This window comes from Phymastichus coffea, unplaced genomic scaffold, assembly GCF_024137745.1.
Source record: "Phymastichus coffea isolate CEN01 unplaced genomic scaffold, Cenicafe_Pcof_1.1 PCOF00001, whole genome shotgun sequence".
In the NCBI taxonomy this organism is placed as follows: domain Eukaryota; kingdom Metazoa; phylum Arthropoda; class Insecta; order Hymenoptera; family Eulophidae; genus Phymastichus; species Phymastichus coffea.
Genome location: NW_026706812.1, coordinates 16,752,007 through 16,776,822, shown reverse-complemented (window position 1 = coordinate 16,776,822; position 24,816 = coordinate 16,752,007). Strand labels below are relative to the sequence as shown.

The 24,816-nt window shown below is 35.5% G+C and overlaps 6 protein-coding genes across 9 annotated transcripts; 3 read left to right on the top strand and 3 right to left on the bottom strand.

The window, feature by feature from the left end:
• The first annotated feature begins 315 nt into the window (after positions 1-315).
• Positions 316-1,904, top strand: LOC131671822 (charged multivesicular body protein 5). Its single transcript, XM_058948605.1, has 4 exons — positions 316-475; positions 835-1,152; positions 1,219-1,446; positions 1,581-1,904. The coding sequence occupies exons 1-4, from the start codon at positions 407-409 to the stop codon at positions 1,629-1,631; spliced, it is 666 nt and encodes a 221-aa protein (XP_058804588.1). The 5' UTR covers positions 316-406; the 3' UTR covers positions 1,632-1,904.
• Positions 1,905-2,091: 187 nt separating this feature from the next.
• Positions 2,092-5,272, bottom strand: LOC131671717 (tubulin epsilon chain-like). 2 transcript variants are annotated; one of them, XM_058948401.1, is made up of 9 exons: positions 5,086-5,272; positions 4,681-4,913; positions 4,399-4,514; positions 4,140-4,328; positions 3,738-3,992; positions 2,941-3,087; positions 2,726-2,875; positions 2,426-2,600; positions 2,092-2,355 (listed from the first exon to the last, which is right to left on the bottom strand). In XM_058948401.1, the coding sequence occupies exons 1-9, from the start codon at positions 5,108-5,110 to the stop codon at positions 2,209-2,211; spliced, it is 1,437 nt and encodes a 478-aa protein (XP_058804384.1). In that variant the 5' UTR covers positions 5,111-5,272; the 3' UTR covers positions 2,092-2,208. The 2 variants fall into 2 exon arrangements, with proteins under 2 accessions (XP_058804384.1, XP_058804467.1); XM_058948484.1 differs by lacking the exon at positions 5,086-5,272 and having other exon boundaries at positions 4,399-4,527; positions 4,681-4,905.
• Positions 5,273-7,423: 2,151 nt separating this feature from the next.
• On the top strand, positions 7,424-9,155 carry LOC131675207 (uncharacterized). Its single transcript, XM_058954114.1, has 2 exons — positions 7,424-7,682; positions 7,756-9,155. The coding sequence occupies exons 1-2, from the start codon at positions 7,664-7,666 to the stop codon at positions 8,115-8,117; spliced, it is 381 nt and encodes a 126-aa protein (XP_058810097.1). The 5' UTR covers positions 7,424-7,663; the 3' UTR covers positions 8,118-9,155.
• Positions 9,156-9,201: 46 nt separating this feature from the next.
• On the bottom strand, positions 9,202-10,326 carry LOC131675249 (H/ACA ribonucleoprotein complex subunit 2-like protein). The gene is made up of 3 exons (XM_058954159.1): positions 10,072-10,326; positions 9,923-9,995; positions 9,202-9,677 (listed from the first exon to the last, which is right to left on the bottom strand). The coding sequence occupies exons 1-3, from the start codon at positions 10,310-10,312 to the stop codon at positions 9,446-9,448; spliced, it is 546 nt and encodes a 181-aa protein (XP_058810142.1). The 5' UTR covers positions 10,313-10,326; the 3' UTR covers positions 9,202-9,445.
• A 267-nt stretch (positions 10,327-10,593) lies between these two features.
• LOC131675256 (SET and MYND domain-containing protein 4-like) lies at positions 10,594-13,152 on the bottom strand. 2 transcript variants are annotated; one of them, XM_058954172.1, is made up of 7 exons: positions 13,113-13,152; positions 12,352-12,924; positions 11,825-12,291; positions 11,461-11,732; positions 11,167-11,367; positions 10,967-11,098; positions 10,594-10,891 (listed from the first exon to the last, which is right to left on the bottom strand). In XM_058954172.1, exons 2-7 carry the CDS (start codon positions 12,915-12,917, stop codon positions 10,625-10,627), a joined length of 1,905 nt encoding a protein of 634 aa, XP_058810155.1. In that variant the 5' UTR covers positions 12,918-12,924; positions 13,113-13,152; the 3' UTR covers positions 10,594-10,624. The 2 variants fall into 2 exon arrangements, with proteins under 2 accessions (XP_058810155.1, XP_058810163.1); XM_058954180.1 differs by having other exon boundaries at positions 11,461-11,594; positions 12,352-13,147.
• Positions 13,153-15,697: 2,545 nt separating this feature from the next.
• On the top strand, positions 15,698-24,599 carry LOC131675375 (heterogeneous nuclear ribonucleoprotein U-like protein 2). Of its 2 annotated transcripts, none has more exons than XM_058954351.1 (14): positions 15,698-16,186; positions 16,793-17,283; positions 17,363-17,944; positions 18,155-18,334; positions 18,450-18,594; positions 18,676-18,960; positions 19,042-19,339; positions 19,413-19,614; positions 19,683-19,811; positions 19,887-20,061; positions 20,127-20,333; positions 20,406-20,631; positions 20,705-21,074; positions 22,775-24,599. In XM_058954351.1, exons 1-14 carry the CDS (start codon positions 16,039-16,041, stop codon positions 22,922-22,924), a joined length of 3,588 nt encoding a protein of 1,195 aa, XP_058810334.1. In that variant the 5' UTR covers positions 15,698-16,038; the 3' UTR covers positions 22,925-24,599. The 2 variants fall into 2 exon arrangements, with proteins under 2 accessions (XP_058810334.1, XP_058810328.1); XM_058954345.1 differs by having other exon boundaries at positions 15,699-16,186; positions 16,790-17,283.
• Positions 24,600-24,816: the final 217 nt, after the last annotated feature.

Here is a 24,816-nt window from a genome sequence, read left to right as displayed (position 1 = left end):
CAATGGACTAATCTTATGATGTGTTGATTGGATTTTATTCATAAATATTAAAAAAAATCATAGTCTTGCGCCATACATATCATTTACATTCTAACCACTAACTTACTTTTTGCTCGCAAGTCATTGTAATGTTAAGAAAGCAAAGCGAAATAATTCAGTATCTCAGTCAGCAGCAATATAATCAGTCATGATTTAAAATTATTTCATTGTCCTCGTGTGTTTGAATTTGCCACTGTGCGGTCACGCAGCATCTGTTGCGTCTGCGTACTCGGCGGCTCTCAAAGTTTTGACATTTATCTTCTAGATCCACAAGAGCAGAAGTGCAAAAGAAGCCTGTAACGCGTAAATATACTGAATTCTTGTTTTCTGACAATTTTGTTTGATAAATTGCAATAGATTTTCCAAAATGAACCGATTGTTCGGTCGAACCAAGCCTAAAGAGCCACCCCCAAGCATTAACGACTGTATTGCTGGGGTAAGCTTACTTTTACTAGTTTTTAAGCCTTGAAAACGTTACTTGATTTTAGGTTAAGTCTCGACAATGAATCACACCTCATATTTTTTTCATATACGCATTTTAAGGATTAACCATTTAACGATATCGTTTTGTTAGATTTCATTTCACAAGTAACTTTTTCAAAATATAACGGTCAAGAATAATCATTCGACTTATACTACTAATTTTGAAACTTATCTTTTCTTATCTTTTTAATGGCTTATTTTGTTTCAACTCGTCGCGTATACGAGCTATATATCTCTTCAAATTAGTAACCAATACCCTGATTCTTATTGCACAATGGATATATAAGCCTAATTATAAATGAAAAATAATAGGTTGACAGCAGAGCTGATTCAGCAGAAAAAAAAATTGCTAGACTTGATGCAGAGTTGAAAAAGTTGAAAGATCAAATGACAAAAATGAGAGAAGGACCTGCTAAGAACGCAGTCAAAGCAAAAGCTATGCGTGTACTAAAGCAAAGGAAAATGTATGAGCAACAAGTTGATAACTTGAGACAGCAAGCTTTTAACATGGAGCAAGCGAACTATGCAACTCAAACTTTGAAGGATACTCAAGCGACAGTTGTTGCTATGAAAGATGGAGTCAAGCAAATGCAAAAAGAATTTAAAAATATCAATATTGATCAAATAGAGGTACAAACTTATAAAAATAACCAAATCAAAACAAGGATTATTTCATCTATCAATTACATTTTTTAGGATATACAAGATGATTTGGCTGACATGCTAGAACAAGCAGATGAAGTCCAAGAAGCCATGGGTCGCAGTTATGGCATGCCTGAAATTGATGATGATGAATTGGCTGCAGAGTTGGATGCTCTAGGAGATGATTTGGCTTTGGATACTGACACTTCTTATTTGGATGATGCTATCAAAGCTCCAAGTGCACCTGACAAAGAACCTGGTGCTGCTTCAGTTACAAATAAGGTTCGTTAGATTTTTTATCATGTTTTATATTATCATTAAGATATTCAAGTAATTACTTTAATAAAGAGTTTTTCTACTAGTTTACTTCGTATTTTGTGGAGTTATTATATCTAAAATTATTTTATTTTTTTTAGGATGGAGTTTTAGTAGATGAGTTTGGTTTACCTCAAATACCAGCTAGTTAAAAAATGTCAAGTGCACTTAAGAATTTGCTTCACTTTACAGAGCCATTAAGTATTTTGGCTTACCCAAACAATGCTTTATCATTGATAATAATAATTAAATCAGTGTTTGTCAGTGACATAAAGATTAATACATATAAAAGCATTTCAAAAGCCACAAGCTTGCGATATTTTATAAAGTACATAACAATAAATTATGTTCTTATTTTATTTATTTTTTTATAGAAATATATGTATAAATATACATACAATATATTCTTTTTACTTATTGGTGAGGTAATTTAATATTTTGTAAACAAACTTGGTGATATTAAGTATATGTTTGTACAAATTTCATGAACTCAACTTTTTAGTGAAATCTTTAAAAACAATTAACTTATTTATATTATACAGTAATTCAACTTAAATTTTTCAATTTTTATAAATATACTTGGCACTAGAATATTTTTTTAAAATGGCAATCAATTATAAAAATTACAAAAAAAGAATTAAAAGCTTTGGTTCAAATTAGTTATAAAATAAAATATTAACAATACTTCGTTTTGAAATTGATAACATTGGCTCATTAATAAATAAAAGCTCAATTTAGTTGTAATCTAGAAACATTAATTGGGATTTGCTTTTCTATTTTAATATATTGTTCAAATACACTATAGATCTTTTCTCTGCTTTCTATAAAATCATCTTTCCCAAATTGTTCTACTTGCAAATAGTGATGAATGTGAGCCTGTAATTAGGATTAATTTGCAAACAATATATGCAACATGTGAAATATAATTTTATAAAATTTAAATTACCTTTTTATTGTATAACCTGTCAAATTGATGGATTATATCTTTGAATACGGAGGACATAGCAGTGGAATTTATCATGCATAGTAAAGAAGCTGGATGACCTGCAGGTGGAATAGAACATAAACCTATTTTCATTGCTTCTTTACTCCATGTTGTAAATTTGGCTTTATTTTGAAATCTAAAATAGAAATATCTTATGAAACTTTTACTTACATAAAACGAAAATAGAATAAAAATATAATAAGTATAATTGTTAATAATGTAGAAAAAACACTTAAAATGGATTTGTAATATCTAATTCACCTTTCAATATTTCTTCTTATGTCAGTTAAAGATGAATCTCCTCGATAAATATGTGCTGCTCCAATCACAATGGAGTTTGATTGCAGAGGGTCTACTTTTATTAGCTGATTATTTTTAGACCAAGCGTTAGTGAAAAGTTCATCTTGAAATCTTCAGTAAAATTATTATAATTTTTTTACGTTAATATGAGATCAAATTAATTAAAATATATTTACTTTGTGCCATTTGTGGTTGAAATTTGCGGTGCTGTTAATGCCACTGGACTAACGCTACTAAAAATGTAATGAAGTTGAGGATATGCAACTAAATTGGTTGCCAATTCATTCATATCTGTGTTTAAACTTCCAGGAAATCGAGAACCACTAAAAATGATTACATTGTTCTAAATATTTTAGAACTACTCATCATTATTGAAGTGTGTGTATATATATATATATATATATACTATTTTTTATGTACAGTCGGACCTCTGCTACTGCACGTTTTCGGGAGTTGGTGCCCTCCGCCACTGCCCGCTACGGGCTCTCTGGCGTTAGCCAATAAGAGCGCTCCGTCAGGTACGGGCACTGAGTGGCGTGCCGCGCTGGTCTCGAGGGGGGCCCGGAGAAAATGTTACAAATTTAGGTACATATCCCCCCCCCCCCCCACAAATTACAAGAGTCATAAATTACAAGGAGTGTAAATCATAAGTCACAAATTACAAGGAGTCATCTTATACTTGAAGATATGCAAGATATAAGAGCGACGCGTCGGCGTCAGACCCATAAAAGTGCGCCGCCGGCAGGTGCCAGGTAAGCGACCGAGAGCGTACGACACTGCGCTCGAGTCATAAATCGGGCAGTTAGAGAGGCTAGGTAACGGGCAGTGGCAGAGGTCGGGCAGTTGCGGAGGGTGCAGTAGCAGAGGTTCGACTGTATATATATATGTATATACTATTTTATATATATATATATAGGCTATTTTTTATGTTGTTGTCAACTGACTTTCAATTATGATATTATACAGGAATTACCTTGTCAAATGTAGAAGCATATTTACAATAATACTGTTCATATCTTGAAATGGTAAACAAGAAGCATTGTACTTAGCTTGATCAATGTTTTCTCTTTTACTGTTCATGTAGACATTACACATATCCTGTAAAGCACGATTTTCTGCAGGAAATACGCATGTAGCATGTTCAATTAATTCTCGCGTTGCCAAAAGTACGTTGTAAGGTGCAGTTACTACATCTTGTGTACTAGCAGGATAAACACAAGAAACAAATCTAAAAATAAAAGTAAGATTATAATGTTTGCCTATTCGATTTTCATGATGGTATTTTTTGTAAATAATTATAAATTTGTGAAGATTCCATAGTTCAACATTAACACATCTAATAGTAAAGAAAATACTGATTATTGTAATTACATACCTATCCACATGAGGGTACAAGTCATCTAGTAATTTCAGTGTTGCTGTTCCCAATCCAGAGCCAGTACCTCCTCCTAATGAATGTACCATTAAAAAACCATGAAGACAATCACATTTTTCAACACTCAGTCTTATTATTTCCTCCAATTTATCACGATAATCTAACCCATGAGTGTAATATCCAACAGCCCTGAAATATACAGTTAATTGAAAAGAAACTATGAGCATAATTTATAGATAAAGAATAAAATATTACTAACCAGTTGTTGCCTGATCCTGGATAGTTTGTCACTGTGCAGGTTTGATCAAATAAATTTCTTAGTATTCCATGACGATACCTTCCTACTACACTATCTTCCATATCAACCAATACAGCCTGGAAATAAATACTAAATTTCATATTCAAAATAAAATACAACAGAGAAAAAACTAGAAATAGTAAAGTAAAAGCATTGACTAGATTTAATGAAAACTGATACACGTCTTGAAAATTAAGTAAAAAATAAATTGTACTGGTAAATATTTTCATACACCATACTTACTCGAGCTTTGACCTTAGCAGACTCCAGATCGGACAAACTCTTGAAAGCAAACTCTTTTCTGCAATCAGGGACATGAAAAAAACTGTTGAAGGCATCAGACAATTCTCTATTATTTCTACTATAATTTTGGTAAGTTTTGAGAAGGCTCACTCCTCCACCTGTATTTTGCACCCCATATTCATGCAGAACTAATGGCCAGAAAGCTGCTCCAATTTGGTTTCCACATTGGCCAACTGAAAAACATCCGATTGTTTAATTAATCTGGAAACGGCACGGGAAAGTCTCGCGAACAACAGCTTGCTTATAGTTTTTGTATGCAACGTTGCTATTTTGGCTTGTAGTTAATAATGTATTAAAAAATAATGAGCAAGGTTATAGAAGTGGGAGGAAATAATCATTAAATACCTTGCACGGTGATAAATTGACTCATCTTTGTAACATGCTAAACTTGCAGTTGAAAGCTGAGTATCACCGAGTTTTCTTCACACTCTTAGGTACTGGAAATTTCGTAAAATGCATGTTTGGAGCTGTGACTCAGGCAGGTCGCACTGTACAACAGCGCATGAAAATAATATACCTACACACATAGTCGAGTTGTGTGTGACTGTTGGTGAGTACACTTGTGCCTACTTTTCGCGCCAATTTCCATTCTCGTCAACTTCAAGGTGAGCGATTCGAATGCCGAGCGTGCGCATTTCGCTTCGAAAGCGATAATTAAATTACGCGTGGGAATCCCCCAGAGAAAATGCTAGCTATTTACTTATATGATTTGTTTTTGCAATGCATTTGAAATCAATAATCAGTTATATAGGTAGGCAACTTAGATTGCACTTCTTCTTTCCTTTTGAAAAGTTCATTCTGATCATTCGCTAAAAATCAAATAGCCGTTAAATTGATTTTTTTTGTGAAAACTTTTATGAATGCACGCGCCTTCTTGTTTCCAGTCATAGAGAGCACTTTGGCGAACATTTTTGAGTTTCACGATCATTCTGAATTATTGCTATGTTTCATCGTGCTATTCCATGTATGGTTCATAATGATCGAATGTATCTTCAAAGGTTCAAATTGTTTACAATAGTCTAAAGATCAATTGTTCTTGATGATAAAATATTAGATACAGTATTAGAAAAGCGAGGCTTTCTATTCCTTTCGAATAACTTTACTTAATTGGGGGCTTTCATTACTCACATTGTCAATTCAGTAAAAAATATTTTTACCCAATGTCATATTATGAAATATTTGAACCTTCTTGTGTACGAGCATTGAACAACTCAAGACCCACTGTAAAAAAAGATTACGTTTTTTTCTGTTTAAATGTCTCGAGTTGGCACTTTGATATCCGCAACGTAACGCTTTCCTCAAGTCGAGTTTTCACGATCACATTCAACGCGTAATATTTGTGTACTTATATTAGCCACTTCAAAACTAAGGCTAAGTGTGAATCTGAATGAAATTTCTCGTCTCTTGCGTGAGTAACAATGTCTCTTCTATGCAAGTTACATTTGTCTTTTATATAGAGTAAATACAACGATTGTAGTTTGAGAGTAATAAAAAATTGAGCTGATGGTAATAACGACAATGTCAAATGATTGCACTACGTTAGGCGGTATAATTCGAAGGGATGCCTAGGGACGAAAATGTTCTAGCGGCAACCCAGGACAACGGTGTCGACTCGATGCAAAAGTCCTTCAAGCTGAGCTTTCTAATGGAATAACAGACACAGACTATTGGTGCATCGATATCAGCCGTAATAATGAAGCTGTCCATCAATAGCGTGCGGCTCAAGCTAACGACCGCATAAAATCTGTTCGTTTTCAGCTAAATTTTCGAGAATCGAATCGCTAGTTTGTGAAAATGTCGATGACTCGTTAGGCTCGCGCGACGCTTGCTTGCAGTTCATTGAGTAAAAACCTGCATAGAAGAGCAATTATCGCCGATTGCATAATTTTTTATCGTTATCAAATGTTCGGCTTCCACAGAGTTTTGGCTTTTCGGCTTGGGGAGCTGCTATTTGCACCGACGAAACGGCTTACTGCACGTCTAGTTCCGTAGCTTGCTTTCAAGCCGTTTTACTCGGTCGAATGTTCAAATTTTCGGGAATTGACGAAATTTCGAAACTTTTGCTTTGCAAGCTATTGCCAGAACAGCTTTTCCTTGATTCGCAGGAGCCGTGTGTTTGGTCTTGAATAAAGTGTCGAAAGCAAACGTAGCTGACTAATTACAAATTGAATGGTTGCCTTAAGATCTAGAATTGCCAATTTGAAAGTAATGCGCGTTGGCTTATACGATCGATTTGCGCAACGCGCGATGTCAGATCCAAGAAGCAATTGAAGAGGAGTCAATAGCACGAGCTCGCGGTAGACTGGTGCCAAGAATACACGAGTTTTGGAAGCAGTTATTAAGAGCTCTCGCGGGTAAACACGCCGCACTAGATCTTGAGATTGTCAGCGATGATCGAAATATTATATCGAACAGGTTTATTTAGAACGGTGCTATTTTGTCGGTGCCGCCGAGCGTGGCGTCCAATCGAACGAGCGGCGATATCGCGCGCGCGCGCGAAGGGAAGCGGCATGGACCGGGTGGCGGCGGGACGGCAGGGGAAGAGAAAAAGAAAAATAAAGCGACTAATAATCGCGCAGGCTGGCGATAATTGCCTTGAAATAGCGAGCGCCCGGCTCACAAATATAAACGCGCTGGCGTCGGATCGAAGGCGGACGCGCTAAGTCGAGCCCGAGCTGCGTCCGATTCGCGGCGGTAGTTTGCGCTCGCGGCTCCGCAGAGAAAGCCACCGCCAGTTATAGCGCGCTTGGATCGCTTTCCGATCGAGCGAGCATATAGCTGCGCATTTTTCTCGCGTGTTCGACATCGCGCGCGCCGACGCGAGCGGCGAGCGCCCAGTGCCGTCGAAAGCGAGACGTTCGACAGAGCAGCAGGTGGCGACGAGCGAGCGACGCCGGCAGTGCGCCGGGGCCACGGCCCAGCGATGGACGACTCGATGTCGAGTGAGTAGAGAGGCCCGCGGCACGGCGGGGCACGAGGGCCAGGCTGATGACGAGCGCTACCTGGCGGTTTCAGTGACGCTGGACGGGATCGCGGTGGCGGGCCCGTGGACGGGGCGCCGACTGCGCCGCGACAGCAGCGAGCTGGCCATCGCCGCGCTGAGGCGGCAGCTGCGCAAGTTCTTCGACGAGGCCGACGGGCACGGCTCGCTGCACCGCAAGCCGCCGGCCGCCCTGCAGACGCCCCAGTACTTCCAGGGCCTCGGCGTCGTCTCCTGCTACCCGGTGCCCAAGCTCCACTGGATGGCCTTCGTCAACGCCTCCAACTACAAGAAGCAGTTCTCCGCCGCCGACAACCTCGTGCGCGTGCCGAGGCCACAGGCCGTACTCGCCGCCAAACCCGCCGCCAAACCCGCCGCCAAACCCGCCGCCGACTGACCACCACTCGCCTCCGCAGGCCTGCCTCTTCGCCACTCCGGCTTATTTTTATTTTTTCCTTGCGCCCTGTTGGCCTCGTTCGTGCCAATCTTTGTTTTGCATTGTTACTCCAACCACTTACGACGATTAACAAGACGTTCACGTTCGTTCGAACATCGCTTCGATACAAGTTCGCCTGGACTGCTGGCAGTCTAACATTGACTCGTCTGAGTGACCAAGTATTTTAGCAAAGGACATTTTAAGGGATGTCTTGATTCGAATGATTAACGAGAGCTTTCGATTAATCTCAGTTTATAATTGTGTTTTTTTTTCATTTCCAAAGTATTATTACGTTAGACTACTAGTAATAAACGAAGCGCTAATGTGTATTAATTGATGTAATTATCAAAATATATCAACTTCATTGAAAATTCAAGTCAACTTTTTAAATGTTGTCGCTACTTGAAAATATTGCAGGACTATTTACGACAAGACGACGACTGCAGTCTATGTCGCCTTAGATTGATTTTTCCACGTAATTTGATAACATTTCAAATATTTGATAGAACACAATACAGATGATACCCATTATGGTCACAGATGATCAGTTTTGCCAAACCCAACAAGTACTGCAGCACGTCTCTAGTAACCGTCACCCTGATATAAGAAGAGGCGATAAAATGTAATAAATAAGTCAGAAATTAAACTGCTCGTCTGCGGCGCGTCAAATACTCCACGTCCTCGTTATGTTTATTACAAGAATTTTTAAAAACTTATCTTTTGCAACTATGATTTTGTTTTCATTCTATTGTACTATTCAGATTAAGTAAACATCTAATACACATTTCAAGTTTTATTTAAAATAATATACATCTGTACTTATTTCAAGAAATTTTATATCAAAACAATTTTGCAAATACCTAAATTCACCTAATGAGATAATAATGACAAAATGCAGTTCAAATAGAAACAACATAAAATTGTTCTTGCATATTTAATATTTAATATTTCAATAATCACAAATTGTAAATAGTCAACTTTTTGATTCAATAAATTCAGTTTTTCTGTCAGTTCTACATTGGAAAAATTCAATCAATCCCATCAATCATGTTTGACTACTTTATTTCAAATTTGTTTGGAAACATGAAATATTACAAAGTTTTATACAAAATTATTTCATCTAATTACAAGCACTGTTTTATAAAATATAACTTTGTTATTCATTAATATTTATACAAGCAAAAAATTAAGCTTACAAACTTCTCATTTATCAGTTTGTATAAAGATATTTTTAATATATTTAGTGTCTCATAAAATAAAAAATAACCTATACTATTCACATAAGAATCTTATAATGGACTTGACAATGTTTCCATTGCTGATTTCACCTCATCGTATATGTCCTTGTAATCTGGATGTTCTTTGATAAGAACCATCAAACTCCCCCGCTTAACACCAAGAGCAGTTCCAATGTCTTGTCTTGAAGGAGTATAGCAATATGGAATATTTTTATTTTCGCATACTACTGGTAAATGACACATAATTTCAATAGGATATACATCACCAGCAAATACTACAATTCTACAACAACAAAATACAATATTATGCTATAAATGCTTATCACTAAAATTTTTGAGTTTATAATAATAAACAGTATCAAATAAAATATTTGAAATATTAAAAGTAGTTTTAATGATTAAAATTCAATACTTGTAATATTATGTAAAGCAATAGTACAAAAATATTTACAAAAATGATAATAGAACTATGGTTATTGATTCATTCTATCATAAATAAAAGATTTTTATATGAATAAATAAACTCACCCAGTTTCTCCTTTCCTAATATGTTTCTGAACATCTTTCAATCCGTTTCTAACATAACCCTTGTGTTTTGATGCTGTCAAAACAACGAAAATTGAACTAAACGATTTGTTGTAAATGTAAAAGAAAATTATCATGTGTGATTTAAATACCTTTTTTTATGCATTTGTATATTCTTTTAGTCAATTTCTTTGGTGCCATAGGACCGGCTATTGCATTTACTATTTTTAATTTTTCTTCGTAGCTGACCTCTTTAACACAAGAGATATCTACATTTTCTTTTGTATCCTCATCAACTTCCATTTTTATTTTTATTTCTTGCATTTTCATTGAAAATATAATAACTTCTGAATACTTAGAAGAAATCTCAATAACCACGTGCGCACAGATCATAAACAAAAGTACTTTTTCTATTTCTAGGTTAGATAAGTTAGCTATTAAATAATTCGAGCACATTGGCACCGCATCGACGTGACGACTACGAATCGAACTAAACAAAGCCCGCCATATATTTGAAATTCATTATAATTATCACTACTCTCTAATAATTTATTATTTCATAACTTAAATTATTATGAACTCAATGAATCACATTTTATGATTTCATTATATAAAAATAAATTTATGAATAAGATATTATTTGTTGTTGTAGATGATAATTTTATTTTATCTTACAAAAATTATTTGAAAAAATGTTCTTACAGATTAAATCTTATTACACTTATCGGTTACTGTTAATCTAATACCATAAACATAATCAAAAATAGTCCAAAGTGTAGATATTAAGGTAGCCATAGCATATGAAGGTTCAGACAATTTTTTTTTGGCTTCTTCGATATCTTTTGACAAATTATTGAGTGCATTTAAATTGAAAAGTTTACCATCCTTGCATTCTATCAGAGATTCATATTTTGTAAGTAAAGCAGTTTCAAAGGTAGAGTTATTGCTTTTATCAACATAATTTAAGTGACTCTATAAAATTTTAATGATTTTTTTTAGTCAGTATAGATATAATTGTTTTTTCATAATACATTTACAAGTACTGACTTGAAGCAGGTTTATTGTTGGCCATTGTTCTTTACATGGGAGACAATCACATTCAAAATTGAATTCTTCAAGCTGTTTTTTCCGTTCATTATAGGTCTTAGAAAAGTAACATCCTATGTAGGAGTCAAATAACTAAAAAAAATTCAATTAAACATTAAGTTTGATAGTAATTAAGTAGCATTAAATTTAATTTTCAATACTTGTTCATTCTTTTTTATTGGCTGCAAAGCATAAATTATGAGTTGCATATCTTCAGTAAAACATTTCCTAACAGTTGGATAACAACTGTGATTAAGGAAACTAGGAACTGTAGCAAGGCAGATACCTCTTTCACAACAACGGTTGATTTGACATTTTTCTATACTATTTTCAAATCTACAGTCAGAACTTCCTTCCATTACCTTTGTATCAGTAACATTTTGATGTATTTATTTAAATTTCAAATCTACATTTTGGTTTACGAAAGATAAAAGTAGTATCATTATAGTACTTACACAATGAGTATTAATATCACTTATTTTAAAGAATTTTAAAAGTAATGAGCCAATAAATAAAACATCTTCATTTTCTAATAGATCTTCAGTTGAACAAAATTTCATGTTTGTGCCAAAAAAATTAGTTGATTTAGCTAAAATGATTAATGTAAGGACTGAATGATCAATATGTATTTGTAAAGCATTTGCTGAAACATTGCTAGATAAGCTGTAAATACTTTGGAAGCAATTATCTTGGAGTTTATTGTTTGAAAAACATTTTTTTAACTCACCTAAAAGATATCGAAATAAAAACATCACATCATGAAAGTACCTTTGAATACAAAATTATAGGATCTAAGGAAATAAATTAAAAAATATTCACTTTTATAGTTGTCAATCTTCTTCAATTCTTTCTTAAGTTCTTCAATGCCTCCAGCTTCTTTAACTGACATAATGGTCAACTTTAAGCCAATTTGTTTCCAATAATCTGATGTTTGATTGAACTTTATGTATGGTATCATCTGACATTCAATATCATGATACTTTTTCCAAGCTTCATTTTTACATTCTTCAGAACAAAACATACACCAACTACAGTAATCACATGGTATACTGGCCCATGAAGTTTTTAAGCAATGGCCACAAAAAGCATAGAAATTATTCAAATTTAAAGCTGTAACATATGGTCTAGAGATATTTATAATTTCTCCAGGTTTTATATCTCTGTTGGCAATCAAATGTCTTCCATATTTTTCACTGTATTTTAATGACACAGTATTCAAAGGATCAGTAGATTCGTTAATCTTTAAAACATTTTGAATTTTCAAAATTTCTTCACTATTAATTTTACTGAAAATTAAAAATTATATTAAACTCTCTTAAATTATTAAAATATTTTCTTCACCTTACTCCGAGATGTCCTTGATTAAAATTTTAGAAGGAAATTCTGTTTCAAGTAAACTTGCATCATTACTTCTCACAATAGCTTTAGTTTTTTCAATGATTTTAATTAGCAAATCTTTATCTTTTTGCTCAACTTTACAAAACCAATATTTTGCTTGGTCCAAAATATTTTCTGTTCCATCCATATTCAATGCAGAAAAACATTGTATTTTTCGGCAAAGAAGTTTAACTTTCAGGCAATTTATTTGAGTAATTTGCAAAGCCCTATTAATATCTGCAATACTATCATTAAATTTTTGAATGTGTAAAAGAAAGGCTGATCTGTTACTATAAGCAGCAGCAAGATCCTCTGATGCAATAGGTGCTTTAGCTATACTTCGTGAATAACAACTCCAAATTTTTTCATGTGTCTGAGCAGTATGGTTGCATTTTTTGAATTCTTGGTTTCCTACTTGTCTTGCTTTAATTGATTCTTTGGATATTTTTGTTGGTATTTGATACCATGCTTTTAAAACTATATCTACTTTTTTTTCCATCAAAGCTTTTTTAATCAATGCTTTGTTTTTATCCATAACTGATCTGTATATATTAAAGAAGAAATTTTAAGAAATCCTCAGTAGAATATATTCTTACTCTTTATTATTTATTGTAAAAGTTTTGATAAATTTTAATTTTTAATTTTTATAATTAAATAATATATTTTAATAAAAACTTTCGATTGATTTTTACACTAGTGTACACTGATAGGCATTTCTATAAAGCATCACCTATCCGTCAAGGATATTACAAAGATTCCACTTGTGCCGGGCGCCGCCGATTTTATCAGTTTTATAATCACGTGACTAAAGTAAGACTTTTCCAATGTCATCACATATATGCATTTACCTATATATGACTGTATGTTTATGATTGTATATATACATACATATGTATATAGGTAGTAGGTATGTAACATGATATGAAATAGCTGTGTAGTATATAAAATATGTATATAGTAAAGAATGTTCATGCAATATATTTTCTAAGGTACTATAGTAATGTTATTAGGCGTACTTCGCACGCTCTTTCTTTTACGTTTTTCTGTTATTTATCACATTATTTGAAACTTTTACATGTCAACTTGGAGATTCTAATGGACACGAATATAAGTCATGCTTTTAAAAAAGACTACATACATCAATATTCATTAATGAATAAAAATAGAACTTTCACCTATTTTTTTCACAAGTACCGATGAATTTTTACTCGTTTCAAGATAAATCTTCCAAAAGATTAATTCAACATACGATCAATTAAGCTATTATACTATTATACAACATACTGTAAGCTTTACATACTCAATAGTAGAATGTAATTGTGGCATTAATCGTATATTAGTAATACATTTAATATCGTGTGCTTTTTGTTGCTTCTATAAGAACACCTGTGAATATTATTCAAGTTTGACGGGTTTAATATTCTGATAATTAATTTTCATTACTTGCATACTTCTTAATTTACAATGTATGACATTTTCTTTCCCTTTCTGCCAAATTTTAACACGATAATATTAATTTCCGTATCACAGATGGTTAAAAAATTAACTACTTGTACAAATAATTTCAAAACGTAACGTCTTATGTCTTCAAAACGATTTTATAACGATATTTTTCTAATCTTGCAGATTATTATTTATAAACTGAATTTACTACTGAAATATAAATCTGGTACTTCTAGAAATATAATAAAAATATTTCAAAGTATACGAAATTTCACAATTTCGCGCTCTTTTTTAACATCAACCAAACCAATTACAACGCTGGGTGACGGCGACTTATCATTTTTTTAAGATAGGAGGAGAGGATTCGCGCTCTTTTTTAACATCAACCAATTACAACGCTGGATGACGGCGACTCATTATTTTTTTAAGATAGGAGAAAGAGATAGGATAGGATAGAATAGGAAAGGGATAGAATAGGAAAAATAAAAAAATAACGTTATTTAGCGCACCTCGTGAGCTTTATTTTTATTTTTCTGTTATTTATGTAATTATACAAACAATGTTGTTATCTATTATCTGTTGGTGGAATGGTAATATTCTGTTATCATACAATCATAACTTCAGTCAATAGCACTGTTTTTTCGGACCTAGAAGATAGAAATAAAAATAGGAAAAAGAAAAAAATAGGAAATGTCGATTCATAAAATAATTATATACATATTTAGTCTAATTGCTCCAATAATGAAACATCTTATTTATTAAAAAAATTATGATATGCATAATTCCAAAAATTGTCATAACGCTCCGTCTACACAGTAGACTATATAAGAATCTTGATGGCTAACTTTCATACTCGGATCACATTTCATTGAACAATGTAAACAAAACATATATATGTGTGTGTGTGTGTTTTGTTACAATGTTGTTACAATGTATATATGTTTTGGTACAAAAAATCGCCGAAAAATTGTATAACTGCGTGTATATATATAATTGGCTGCAGTAATTAAAACAGTAAAAAAAGTATGTTTAATGGATAATAATGTCGTCAAATTAACCAGTGTAAGGGATTTTCTACATAAGGAGATATTGGATGTCGTACACCCGCCATCAAAAGTTTATCGTGGTGAAAAATATAGCTAAATGATATATATATTATTGCACTAATAATGTTAATACAGATCTGTTTTTTATCGGTACCCGCATCCTGTGCAATCACGGACACACCCAGATGTTAACAAACAATTGATTTTGTAATTTGATAATCTCAATAAATGTTCGATGTCTCCTTATGCAGAAAAGCCCTAATCGTTTTAGTGATGAAAAATTATAGTGAATGTAATATGAGTTTTTCATTGTAGTGTGTCGATGTTTTAAATCAACTTTCCTAATATGTCATTTTTTTAACAATATCGGAGACATTTTTATGCAAAAAGAGGTACTTAGAAGTATATAGATACTCTGCGCGGACATTAATTCGCGACACGTGAAGTTCAAAATGCAAATTACTTAGAGCATCGATGACGCTAAAAGAGGTTAGGTTAATTAAGTGCTTATTCTAGCAAGTTGTGTCCCGCAACTTGTCAGGAAAAAACCATTTGAACCTACCAATGCTTATGTTAATCCTCGAAAATAATTTCAATTATGAACTTCGCGGGTCATGAATTAATGTCTGGATGGTGGGTACCTACAAAGTATATATACATATATAATTGCTCGAAAATTTGAAAAGAGTGACACGGGCGTCACGTGATATTAGAAGGGACGGGAAAGGGGACAAAGATGTCTCTGGCGTCGAAAAACGGTTGGAAACGTAGACGGTAGACCGGCTTGACTCGTATAACATAACGAAGCTTAGGCAAGAGCACGAGAGAGAAAGAGACGCAAGAACATTGCGACCAATTGCGTCAAGGGGTTGGAGCGAGAAGGGAAGAGGCGGCTGGCGTCAGTGGAGTTTGCTTCGGGGCTCGGCGGCACGAAGACGCCATATTGGCACGCGGTGAGCGAGTATAGAGCGGCGACTGACGAACCGACAAGTGCGAGTATCAGGGACCGCGAGTGCAACGGAGAATAACCTCCGTCCAGACGATAGCAGCCAACAGACAGAAGCTGCCGCAGACCCGCGCGGTTTTCAGTGATCAATTTAGTTTACTCGTAACGGCCAGTTGGCTTTTGCTTGTTGTCGTGAGCGCGCGTGCTAGCAGCGAGCGAGCATGGATCCGGCCAAGCTGAAGGTCGTGGAGCTACGGGCTGAGCTGAGTAAACGCGGCCTCGACACCAAGGGTAACAAGCCGGTGTTGGTCGATCGATTACGCCAGGCCCTCGACGATGAAAAGACCGCTGGCGGACCTTCTGAGTCGCGTAAGTCATTTACGCTCAGCCGACGTCTCGGGGATAGCCCGACTTAACCTCTCGCCACTCTGTCCTCTGTCTCTGTCTATCTCTTTCTGACTCCGGCTTCCCTCGCTTTTGGCGCCGCCACGCTGTTTTGACTCGTACGAGCGCGACGAGGACAGTCTGATAAGCGGCGCCCGCCCCCGACGTTTGTCCAACGCGCGCCTCACGGTACTCTTATTTTCCCGTTACCCCGCGAGTGCGCGTCTGTTTTTCACTTCTCAACTCTCATCAACAACGTTTTTCGCATCGTCTTTGTTGTCTTGTTCACAGACAATTCGCTTGTTTCTAAAACAGTACTCGTAATCGTTAGCGTAAATTACATTTTCACTCAAAATTGTTCAACTTGTTCAACTCTGCAATTCTTTTAATTCACATGGCAAACGTAATTTAATCGTAGTTTATGGTTTGAATGAGACTTTCCAAACTTTCAAATATCATTCAAGGTTCACTAGTTACATAATGTACAAAATTTATGCTTATTCAGTACTATTCCAATATGTATATAGGGAAATCAATTTATAGTATGAATATTTACAAAATAATAATTGCTTATATACTTTATTTTAGTAGTTGTTCCTACTCAAAAGCTAGATCAAACTTCAGAAAGTGAAGATGACACAGAATGTTCAAAGCCACCACCTAGAACTCCCAGTAGATCATCTAGACATACTTCAAGAGAGCCCACAACTCCTGCAAAAACTCCGACCAGAAGAAGTAGTTCTAGATCTTCACTGAGCAGACAATCACCTGCCAGATCTACTGCATCAGAAATCCATATAGAATCTGCCTTAGAACCTATAGTTGAGGAAGATAAGTCTTCACCCAATAAGGATGTTGCTCCTGCTGTCTTACCTCAGAAATCAGTTGTATCAGTTGAATTATCTAAAAAAGATGATGCACAAACTCTAAGCCCCAAAAAGGATTCTGATGAGCCAGCAGCTGCTCCCGAGATTGTTTCTTCCCCCACAACACTTAAGCAACAGACTGTTATTACGTCACCTAAGAAACAAGAACTTCAAACTACACCTAAAAAAGAACAGAAAGAAATTGTAGAAAATGAGGTAATTATTATAAAAAATTTTGATAAGTTATTCTATCTTTATGTGGTAATACAAATATTTTTTTTTAATTTTTTTTTAGTCCCCTAAGAAAATTCAGTTGGAAGTTGTAAAAGAAGCTGAAAAACATGTACCTGACCAAGCACAAGAAATCACTCGACGCTCCAGTGATGAAATTCAAAAACTGGCTAATGCTCAGAGTCCAATCAAAACTGGAGCTCAGAGTCCAATCAAAACTAGAGCTCAGAGCCCACCTAAGCAATCTGTACCTCAAAGCCCAGGTAAACAGCAAACTGTGGTTCAAAGTCCAGTTAAGCAAGCTGCTGAAAGTCCTGTTAAAGAAAAAGCTCAAAGCCCTGTAAAGACACCAGTCAAGACTACAGAATCTCCTGTCAAGGTGGAGGAGAATCTTGCCAAGACACAGACACCAATCAAGACTACTGAGAGTCCTATCAAGACAGTGGAACTGACACCTGCCAAGACTACAGAGTGTCCTGACAAGACAGCAGAACAGACACCAGTGAAGACTGATGAGAGTCCTGCTAAGACAGCAGAAGAGATACCAGCCAAGACTACTGAAAGTAGTCTTGCCAAGGCACAGACACCAGTCAAAATTGTCGAAATTCCTGACAAGGCAATAGCTCAAAATCCAGTTAAACCATCTGTAAGTTCAGAAAAGGTTTTTTGATTCTATTCCATCTGATGACTGTTAACGTATTTTTGTTTATAACATTTAAACAAATGAAATTAAAATGTTCAAAACATTATAACTATTTTCTTAATTGAATTTATTATGAAAAATAATACCGATACATCAGTAATTACAAATTGTTTTGAAAAAATTATGATAATTGACATCAATATTTTAATATAGAATAAACAAAGTCCATCACATGAAACTGCAGTGAGTCCAAATAAAAAACTGAAAGCTGATTTAGCAGAACCAATGCAAACAGATAAAGTGGAAGTTAAAGACTCAAAGGATAAAGCAGATGCCCAATCTATGGAAGTAGATCAAGTAAATGATGCTAAACCCATGGAAACAGATGGACAGGTATTTTACCAGTTTTGAGATACTTAATTAAGTTACTTTAAATAATAAAAAATAGTACCGAAGTGCGAATCAAGAAAACAGTAGAATATTTTAAAAATATTTATTATTTTTTTAGCCAGAAGAGGAACATGAGAAAAAAACAGAAGATAGAAAGCGTAAAAGATCGCCTAGTCCGCGTGAAGAAGCTCCGCGAGCTCCGCCAATCGCAAGACCAGAGAATGAACCAGTGTTTGATGAAAAGTCAGTGTTATTATCGTGGTGTAAGTATATAAACAATAAGCTTATTATATGTCAATGTTTATTGTAACTATATTAAACGTGACTACAAAATTAATTTTTAGATGACTCCGATTTAAATCTGGTGATCAATGCTTTGAATTTTCTGTCGGCATCACCAATGCAAGGAGACGGTTTTAATTTTATGTGGGCTGGTGTGCGTGCCTCTCATGGTTTTAACAAGGGCAAAATTTACTATGAAGCGAAAGTTACGTCTGAATTTGATAATATCTCAGCTGCAGCCGCTGCTAGTAAGGGTGACAATAGTGGAGCCATTCCCGCTGATGATGAGAAAATACCTAGTATTTTAAGACTTGGTTGGTCAATAATAGGCACAACCTTGCAATTAGGTCAGTTGTACTTGCTAGAAAGTAATATCTTTATTCGCAGAGATAAGGTAGCTAATTAAATAAAACTGGTTTTTCCGATAGGTGAAGAGAAATTTTCCTATGGATACGATGGGTCAGGGAAAAAATCGACAGACAAAGAATTTACTGAATACGGCAAGCCTTTTGCCAAAAATGATGTTATCGGGTGTTACGCCGATTTTGAAACCGACGAAAACGTGACATTAATTTACACGTTGAACGGGGAAACTCAAGGTCCAGCATTTGTTGTGAAGAAGGACGAATTGGAAGGTAAAGCTTTGTTCCCACACTTGCTGGGCAGAAATTGTTCATTTTCAGTAAACTTTGGGCAGGAAGAAAACTGGAGCCAACCTTTAGAAGGGTACATATTTTTTATTCGACAGTAAAAAAATATTTGGATGTTGTTACATGTTTATTATATTCTTGATGTTTAGATACCACTTTGCTGGTAAAGTTGATGAAAATGATCGAATTCTCGGTCCTCGCCGACCTGAAAAAAGAGAAGACTGTGAGGTCATTCTCCTTTGCGGTCTACCGTTATCTGGAAAAACTTCATGGGCTATGAAACATGTAGCTGAGAATCCAGAGAAAATGTATAGCGTCTTAGGAACGCACAGTCTTATTCAGAGAATGACGGTAAATATTAATTATTTCGATCAATAAACTTAAGTCTTCAATTTAATATGTTATTTTATTCCATGCAGGTTGATGGAGCGCCTTTGAAAGACAAGTTCAAGGGGCGTTGGGAACACGTTGTGGAAAAGTGTTCAAGAGCCGTCAACAAATTACTAGAATCAGCTCCATCTAGAAGGAGAAATTACATTTTGGATCAAGTAAGTGCAAATCTCAAAAGATATTCTTAGATTCAAAGTTACAAATGCTATAATTGATGATTGCTGTGCTTGTAGCAAGCAAATGTATATGGATCAGCTCAAAAGCGAAAGATGAGAAACTTTTATGGATTTCATCGAAAGGCAATAATTTTACTACCAACCGATGACGAATTGAAAGCACGCATAGCCAAACGTAAGGAGGAGTCTGATGGCGAGGAGATTAGAGAATCATCTATGTTGGAAGTTAAAGGTAAACAATTACAGTAATTGCCGTCAAAAAAATTTCACAGAGTAATAATTCATGGATATTTGCAGCAAATTTGTCTGCCCCAATGGTCGGCGAGTCATTCGAAGAAGTTATATGGGCCGAACTTGCAGAAGAAGAGGGCAAAAAACTGATTGAATCATATATATCAGAGGGTAAATCTGCTGGATACGGACAGAATCAGCAGTCCAACAAACGATCTCGCTTCGATAACGGGAACAAAGACCGCAACAATCGGGATAACCGCAGGCCAGGCTGTAAGTCAAATGTGTAATTTGCAACTGTGTACAGGTTAGGCGCAATCAAATGAACTCGCGTTTTTATTGTAGTCAACGACAGAAGAAGCGGAGGTCCGTGGAGAGGTGGGCCCGGTGGCGGTTGGCGTGAAGGCAACCGTATGCGGGGAAGTCCGATGGGCGGCCGCTATGGATCACCGGGCGGCGGTTGGCGAGGTAGGGGCGGACCACCTCCTAGAATGGGAGACCGCAACGACCGACGTCAAGGGAACGACCGCAACAGACAGTCCGGACGCCCCGGCGGCTGGAACGCTATGGGGTGAGTTGTTTATTTTCGGTTTCTCTGATCCTGAGATTTGCCGTGCGCCGAAAACACGTTGAAATGCCCGTAGTTACCAAGGTGGCGGTGGCTCTAGCGCATGGGCCAGTCAAGGCTGGGGTGGCCAGTCGGGCGGCTGGGGCGGCCAATCGGGCGGCTGGGGAAGCGCTCAGCAGGCCTGGGGTGGCAGCGGCGGCAGCTGGAAAGGTTACGGCGGTCAGAACAACTACGGCGGAGGCTCCAGCGGCAATAGTAGCGCCGCTGGTTACGGCTCGAGTGGTTACGGCAATGGCGCCAACTGGAGCAACTGGAGTAGCCAGTATTATAATCAGTATTGGGGTGGCAACCAGCAGGCCTCCGGCACCAACACTGGCGCAACTCAGAGCGTTACCGGTCAGCAGACCCAGTCGGCTCAGCCCGCTGCCTCGCAGACCAGTCAAGCCGTAAGCAAAAAATAACCACCCATCACGCGCTAATTCGATTGAAGCCCCTTAAGCGACAGAAAGTTAGGTATTACGCTCTTCTATCTTCGTTAGATTGACACCCAACAATACTTGCTCAATTTCTTCATTCTCCACCCGTTCCCCTTCTATCCTATTTAATGAATTATCGACCACAATTATAATTATTATTATGACCATTATGTGCGTGAGCGCGTGTAGTGTTTCCAGAAGATAATATCTTCAGCAAAAGCTAGGCTTTAAGCCTAGATACATTGGCGTTGCTATGGATGTTTTAGGCGTACAAATTTGCTGGGATGAAATTTTGTTTCTTGGCAACAACTAGCACATTTTTTATTATGTATTTCAGTTGTTATAATGTAATCTTGACTGCTATCGAGTTTTTAGATCATTGTATTTTATTTAATTTTATATCAATATCGTTACTCGGTTAGCGCATATACATATATTCATAAGATAAAAAAAGTAAAAAAGTGCTTGTAAGTGATGTTGATTCGTGTCCTAAAATTTTAACAGAAAAATAATATAAGATATTTTGTAAACTAAGTAAGTAAAGAGGTTACTTGCTCTTACCGAGGAGAAAAGCGAAAGTTTCCTTACAAAGAATAAATACAGTTAGCATCAGTTGATTGTCTAAAGTTAAAAACAATTTTTCATTTCTTCATTTTTGACAAACGTAGCAACTATCATAGTGTCACAATCCTCAAATAATCGAAACAGCGCTAAAGATTACAGTAGAATGAGATTGTTGAAAAGAGATGATTAATTTTTCTACCCTACGTATTCAACTTTGATACTTAATTTGATTAATCGTAAGAATAATTGAATGTTAAAAGTAAAAAATATCACTTTTGTGTATGTTAGGACGAATTTTAGCAAAGAAGTTTTACGATTTCTACGAAACATTAATTGTACAATTATATAGATCAATGATACAACTGAGAAAACATGATCTATGCTTATTAAATATTCAATGAAATGTTGTAAATTTTTATGACCAAATAGTGATTATACTTTATAAATAAATATAGTAATATTATTATAATATTACTCAGTGAAATAAGCTTTGTAGTTTATTATTTACTGCCTGATGTAACAGTTATGAATCCATGAATCCAATGGGTTCCTATTTGCTGTATCCTATGGATCAAAGGAATATTTTATCCCTTAAATTATCCCTAAAAAAGTTGATAATTATTTAATGATGATATCAATTTCCACGATTTGTTTTGCATTTTTCTATTCTGTTTCTAACACTACTATTTATTAAATATAAGAACTTGTTCTTCCTATCAATGCTCCATTATTTCGATTTCCGAATAAGAGCGTATAAAGAATAATGTTTTCATGCAATATACTGTATAATCGACATCTTTATTTAAAGATAAATTGCGATTGCGTTACCTTACTTTCTGACACTTATCGTTGCATGCATTATTGACTAACTAATGCAGTACTAACAATGGCTTCAATTTATATATCTTTGTTTCAATTGTTTATTTAGTAAACGTAATTGTAGAAAATACTAGAGGATTGAATAGCTTTCCCAAAATAGTAAGAAAAGAATGATTGTTTCATTAGAAAAAGTAATGAAATTAATGACAAACTTAGCAATGTTAGATAAAATGGACTGCGACGAGCAATGTGTACTTGCTTGAACTAATGGAAACGTAATGTTGCAGGCAAGCGGCACTAGCACGACAACTGGTGCAACCGACGGCTACGACTACTCCAATTGGCAGGATTATTCGCAGTCCTACGGCTACGCGGCTGCAGACTCGCAAAATCAACAGCAGCAGCAGCAGCAACAGCAGCCGCAGCAACAGCAGTAAGGACGCACAATAATTGAAGTTTAGCGATTTATGATGCCATCGAAATATTATTGCCTACCGTACACTGCGACGAGAAGCTGCGATTATTTGCTCAAAATAAACAAAAACAAACGTTCGACGAGCAGCTTTCGTTGATTGGTACGTCTCTCTTGCATTTTCCTAAATTACTTGTGTCACAGGAAAGAGAGAGAGAGCTACGTAATATTTGACCGTAGGCAAGTACATCTAGATTTTTTACACATGAATACGTGCGCGCGCGCACATACACATACATGCACGCACGCGCACACGCACACACAACACATCATACACACATACAAATGAGTTATTCCTCGGAAACAATTTACTTTTACTTCGGTACGATTTTGAAAAAATGTCAAAAGGGTAAACGCCTAATTTTTTCACATTATCATTCTATGGGCTACCTAAGAGAGAAAAAATTGCGCCCATCGGTAAAAATACTCGAGAATTTTTTCAACTCGTAACAAAGCTAAAATTCACAAAGTAAAATACATTTTATTAAAATTACATGAAATTGATAAAAAAAATTAAAAATGATAGCGTCAATCTAACTTCAACTCTTCCTATCCAAAATTCGACTCTTGCAGAGCTTTCTTATTGAGAACTCTGTAAAGGTTAAAAAATAAACAAAGATATAGAATTTGACGTTTTTGGAGCCGCTAAATTCACATTAGAATCCAAATTCCATTTTTTTAATTACCCATGAAATTCTAAAAAACCATATAAAGCTAAAATATATTTTGGTTTTTATTGACGTCAGCACTCGTTTGGGCAGAAAAGGGTGTCACCAACATGTGGAGCGATAGGTTAAATTATTTTCGGGTGGGCCACTCTTCGTAGAACGATAGAGTCAAAAAAATTAAGTGCACACAGCGCAAATCTTCGGTAGTGTCGCTAATTGATTATTTGAAAAGACGATACCAACTTATGGCACTTTTCTGGCAGGATTGCCTCTATGGTTACATATGTTAAGTGCGTGCGTACATGTGTGGGTGTATAGGCGCGATGGTGCTTATTTATGGATTGAGATGCACCAAACAATCGACGAGCGAGCCAATAAGCCAGGATAAGCATTTTCCACGGGTTAAAAATGCATATATAGATTATAATGATACGACTTGCATAAATACTGATGGTCGGCACGAGTTTTTGATGACCGGATCATGGCATTCACGCTACAGAGCTTCATGTAAATATGTAAAAAATAAATTTATACCGACCTTCTGATTTTTTTAAAAGCGCTCTTATGCTGTACGAGGGTGTTAATTTCTCTTCTAATGCATTAGTAATCTGCTTTTTATTTTTCAACTATACCTTTTAGACATAATAAGTATCCAAAAGTGAGCTTGTTCAACGCTCGAGCTCGACATTTCATTCAAAATATTAATATCTTAAATTCAAACAACTTTGACTGTCGATTTTTCTTATTCAAGACGTAGAATTTTTTTCTAATCTTATTTGTTCTACATCGTTTGTCTTACTTATTCGATAATTCAATATGCATAAAACAGATATATCTTGTAATTCCCGACTCATGAATATTGCGTAGATTTATTTAAAAATAAATAAATAAAATCGCCTTTTTTATTAAGTTAAAATGTATCAGTTACCTTTAATATGTTGTTTTTAAATACAATAAGTATAATAAATATAATTGAAGCTAATTTTGTCGTTTGTTCTTTCGTTTCCGATTATTTTTTTCCTTTTTGGACGTATATGTGCCAGCTATCAAATGAAATTGTAGTGAATAATTGTCCTCGTAAAGTTGATTAATATCGAAAAAAATTAAATATATATAAAGCAACTCTATCGGAATTAGAATATATTGAACTACCGACAACTTTTTCAAAATATTTTCGATTGTTATTGAT

Bases quoted from the DNA above. Each gene is read 5' to 3' on its own strand.
- LOC131671822 (XM_058948605.1), top strand. From the start codon at position 407: ATGAACCGATTGTTCGGTCGAACCAAGCCTAAAGAGCCACCCCCAAGC. The intron at 1,153-1,218 runs GTACAAACTTAT...TACATTTTTTAG, and splicing joins TCAATATTGATCAAATAGAG to GATATACAAGATGATTTGGC. The intron at 1,447-1,580 runs GTTCGTTAGATT...TATTTTTTTTAG, and splicing joins CTGCTTCAGTTACAAATAAG to GATGGAGTTTTAGTAGATGA.
- LOC131675375 (XM_058954345.1), top strand. From the start codon at position 16,039: ATGGATCCGGCCAAGCTGAAGGTCGTGGAGCTACGGGCTGAGCTGAGT. The intron at 18,335-18,449 runs GTATTTTACCAG...TTATTTTTTTAG, and splicing joins CCATGGAAACAGATGGACAG to CCAGAAGAGGAACATGAGAA. The intron at 19,812-19,886 runs GTAAGTGCAAAT...CTGTGCTTGTAG, and splicing joins GAAATTACATTTTGGATCAA to CAAGCAAATGTATATGGATC.
- LOC131675256 (XM_058954172.1), bottom strand. From the start codon at position 12,917: ATGGATAAAAACAAAGCATTGATTAAAAAAGCTTTGATGGAAAAAAAA. The intron at 11,099-11,166 runs GTATTGAAAATT...AATTTTTTTTAG, and splicing joins CAATAAAAAAGAATGAACAA to TTATTTGACTCCTACATAGG. The intron at 10,892-10,966 runs GTCAGTACTTGT...AAAATTTTATAG, and splicing joins CAACAATAAACCTGCTTCAA to AGTCACTTAAATTATGTTGA.
- LOC131671717 (XM_058948401.1), bottom strand. From the start codon at position 5,110: ATGAGTCAATTTATCACCGTGCAAG. The intron at 4,914-5,085 runs GTATTTAATGAT...GATGTTTTTCAG, and splicing joins TCAATTTATCACCGTGCAAG to TTGGCCAATGTGGAAACCAA. The intron at 3,993-4,139 runs GTATGTAATTAC...TTTTATTTTTAG, and splicing joins TTGTACCCTCATGTGGATAG to ATTTGTTTCTTGTGTTTATC.
- LOC131675249 (XM_058954159.1), bottom strand. From the start codon at position 10,312: ATGATCTGTGCGCACGTGGTTATTGAGATTTCTTCTAAGTATTCAGAA. The intron at 9,996-10,071 runs GTATTTAAATCA...TTGTTTTGACAG, and splicing joins ATACAAATGCATAAAAAAAG to CATCAAAACACAAGGGTTAT. The intron at 9,678-9,922 runs GTGAGTTTATTT...TTGTTGTTGTAG, and splicing joins ATTAGGAAAGGAGAAACTGG to AATTGTAGTATTTGCTGGTG.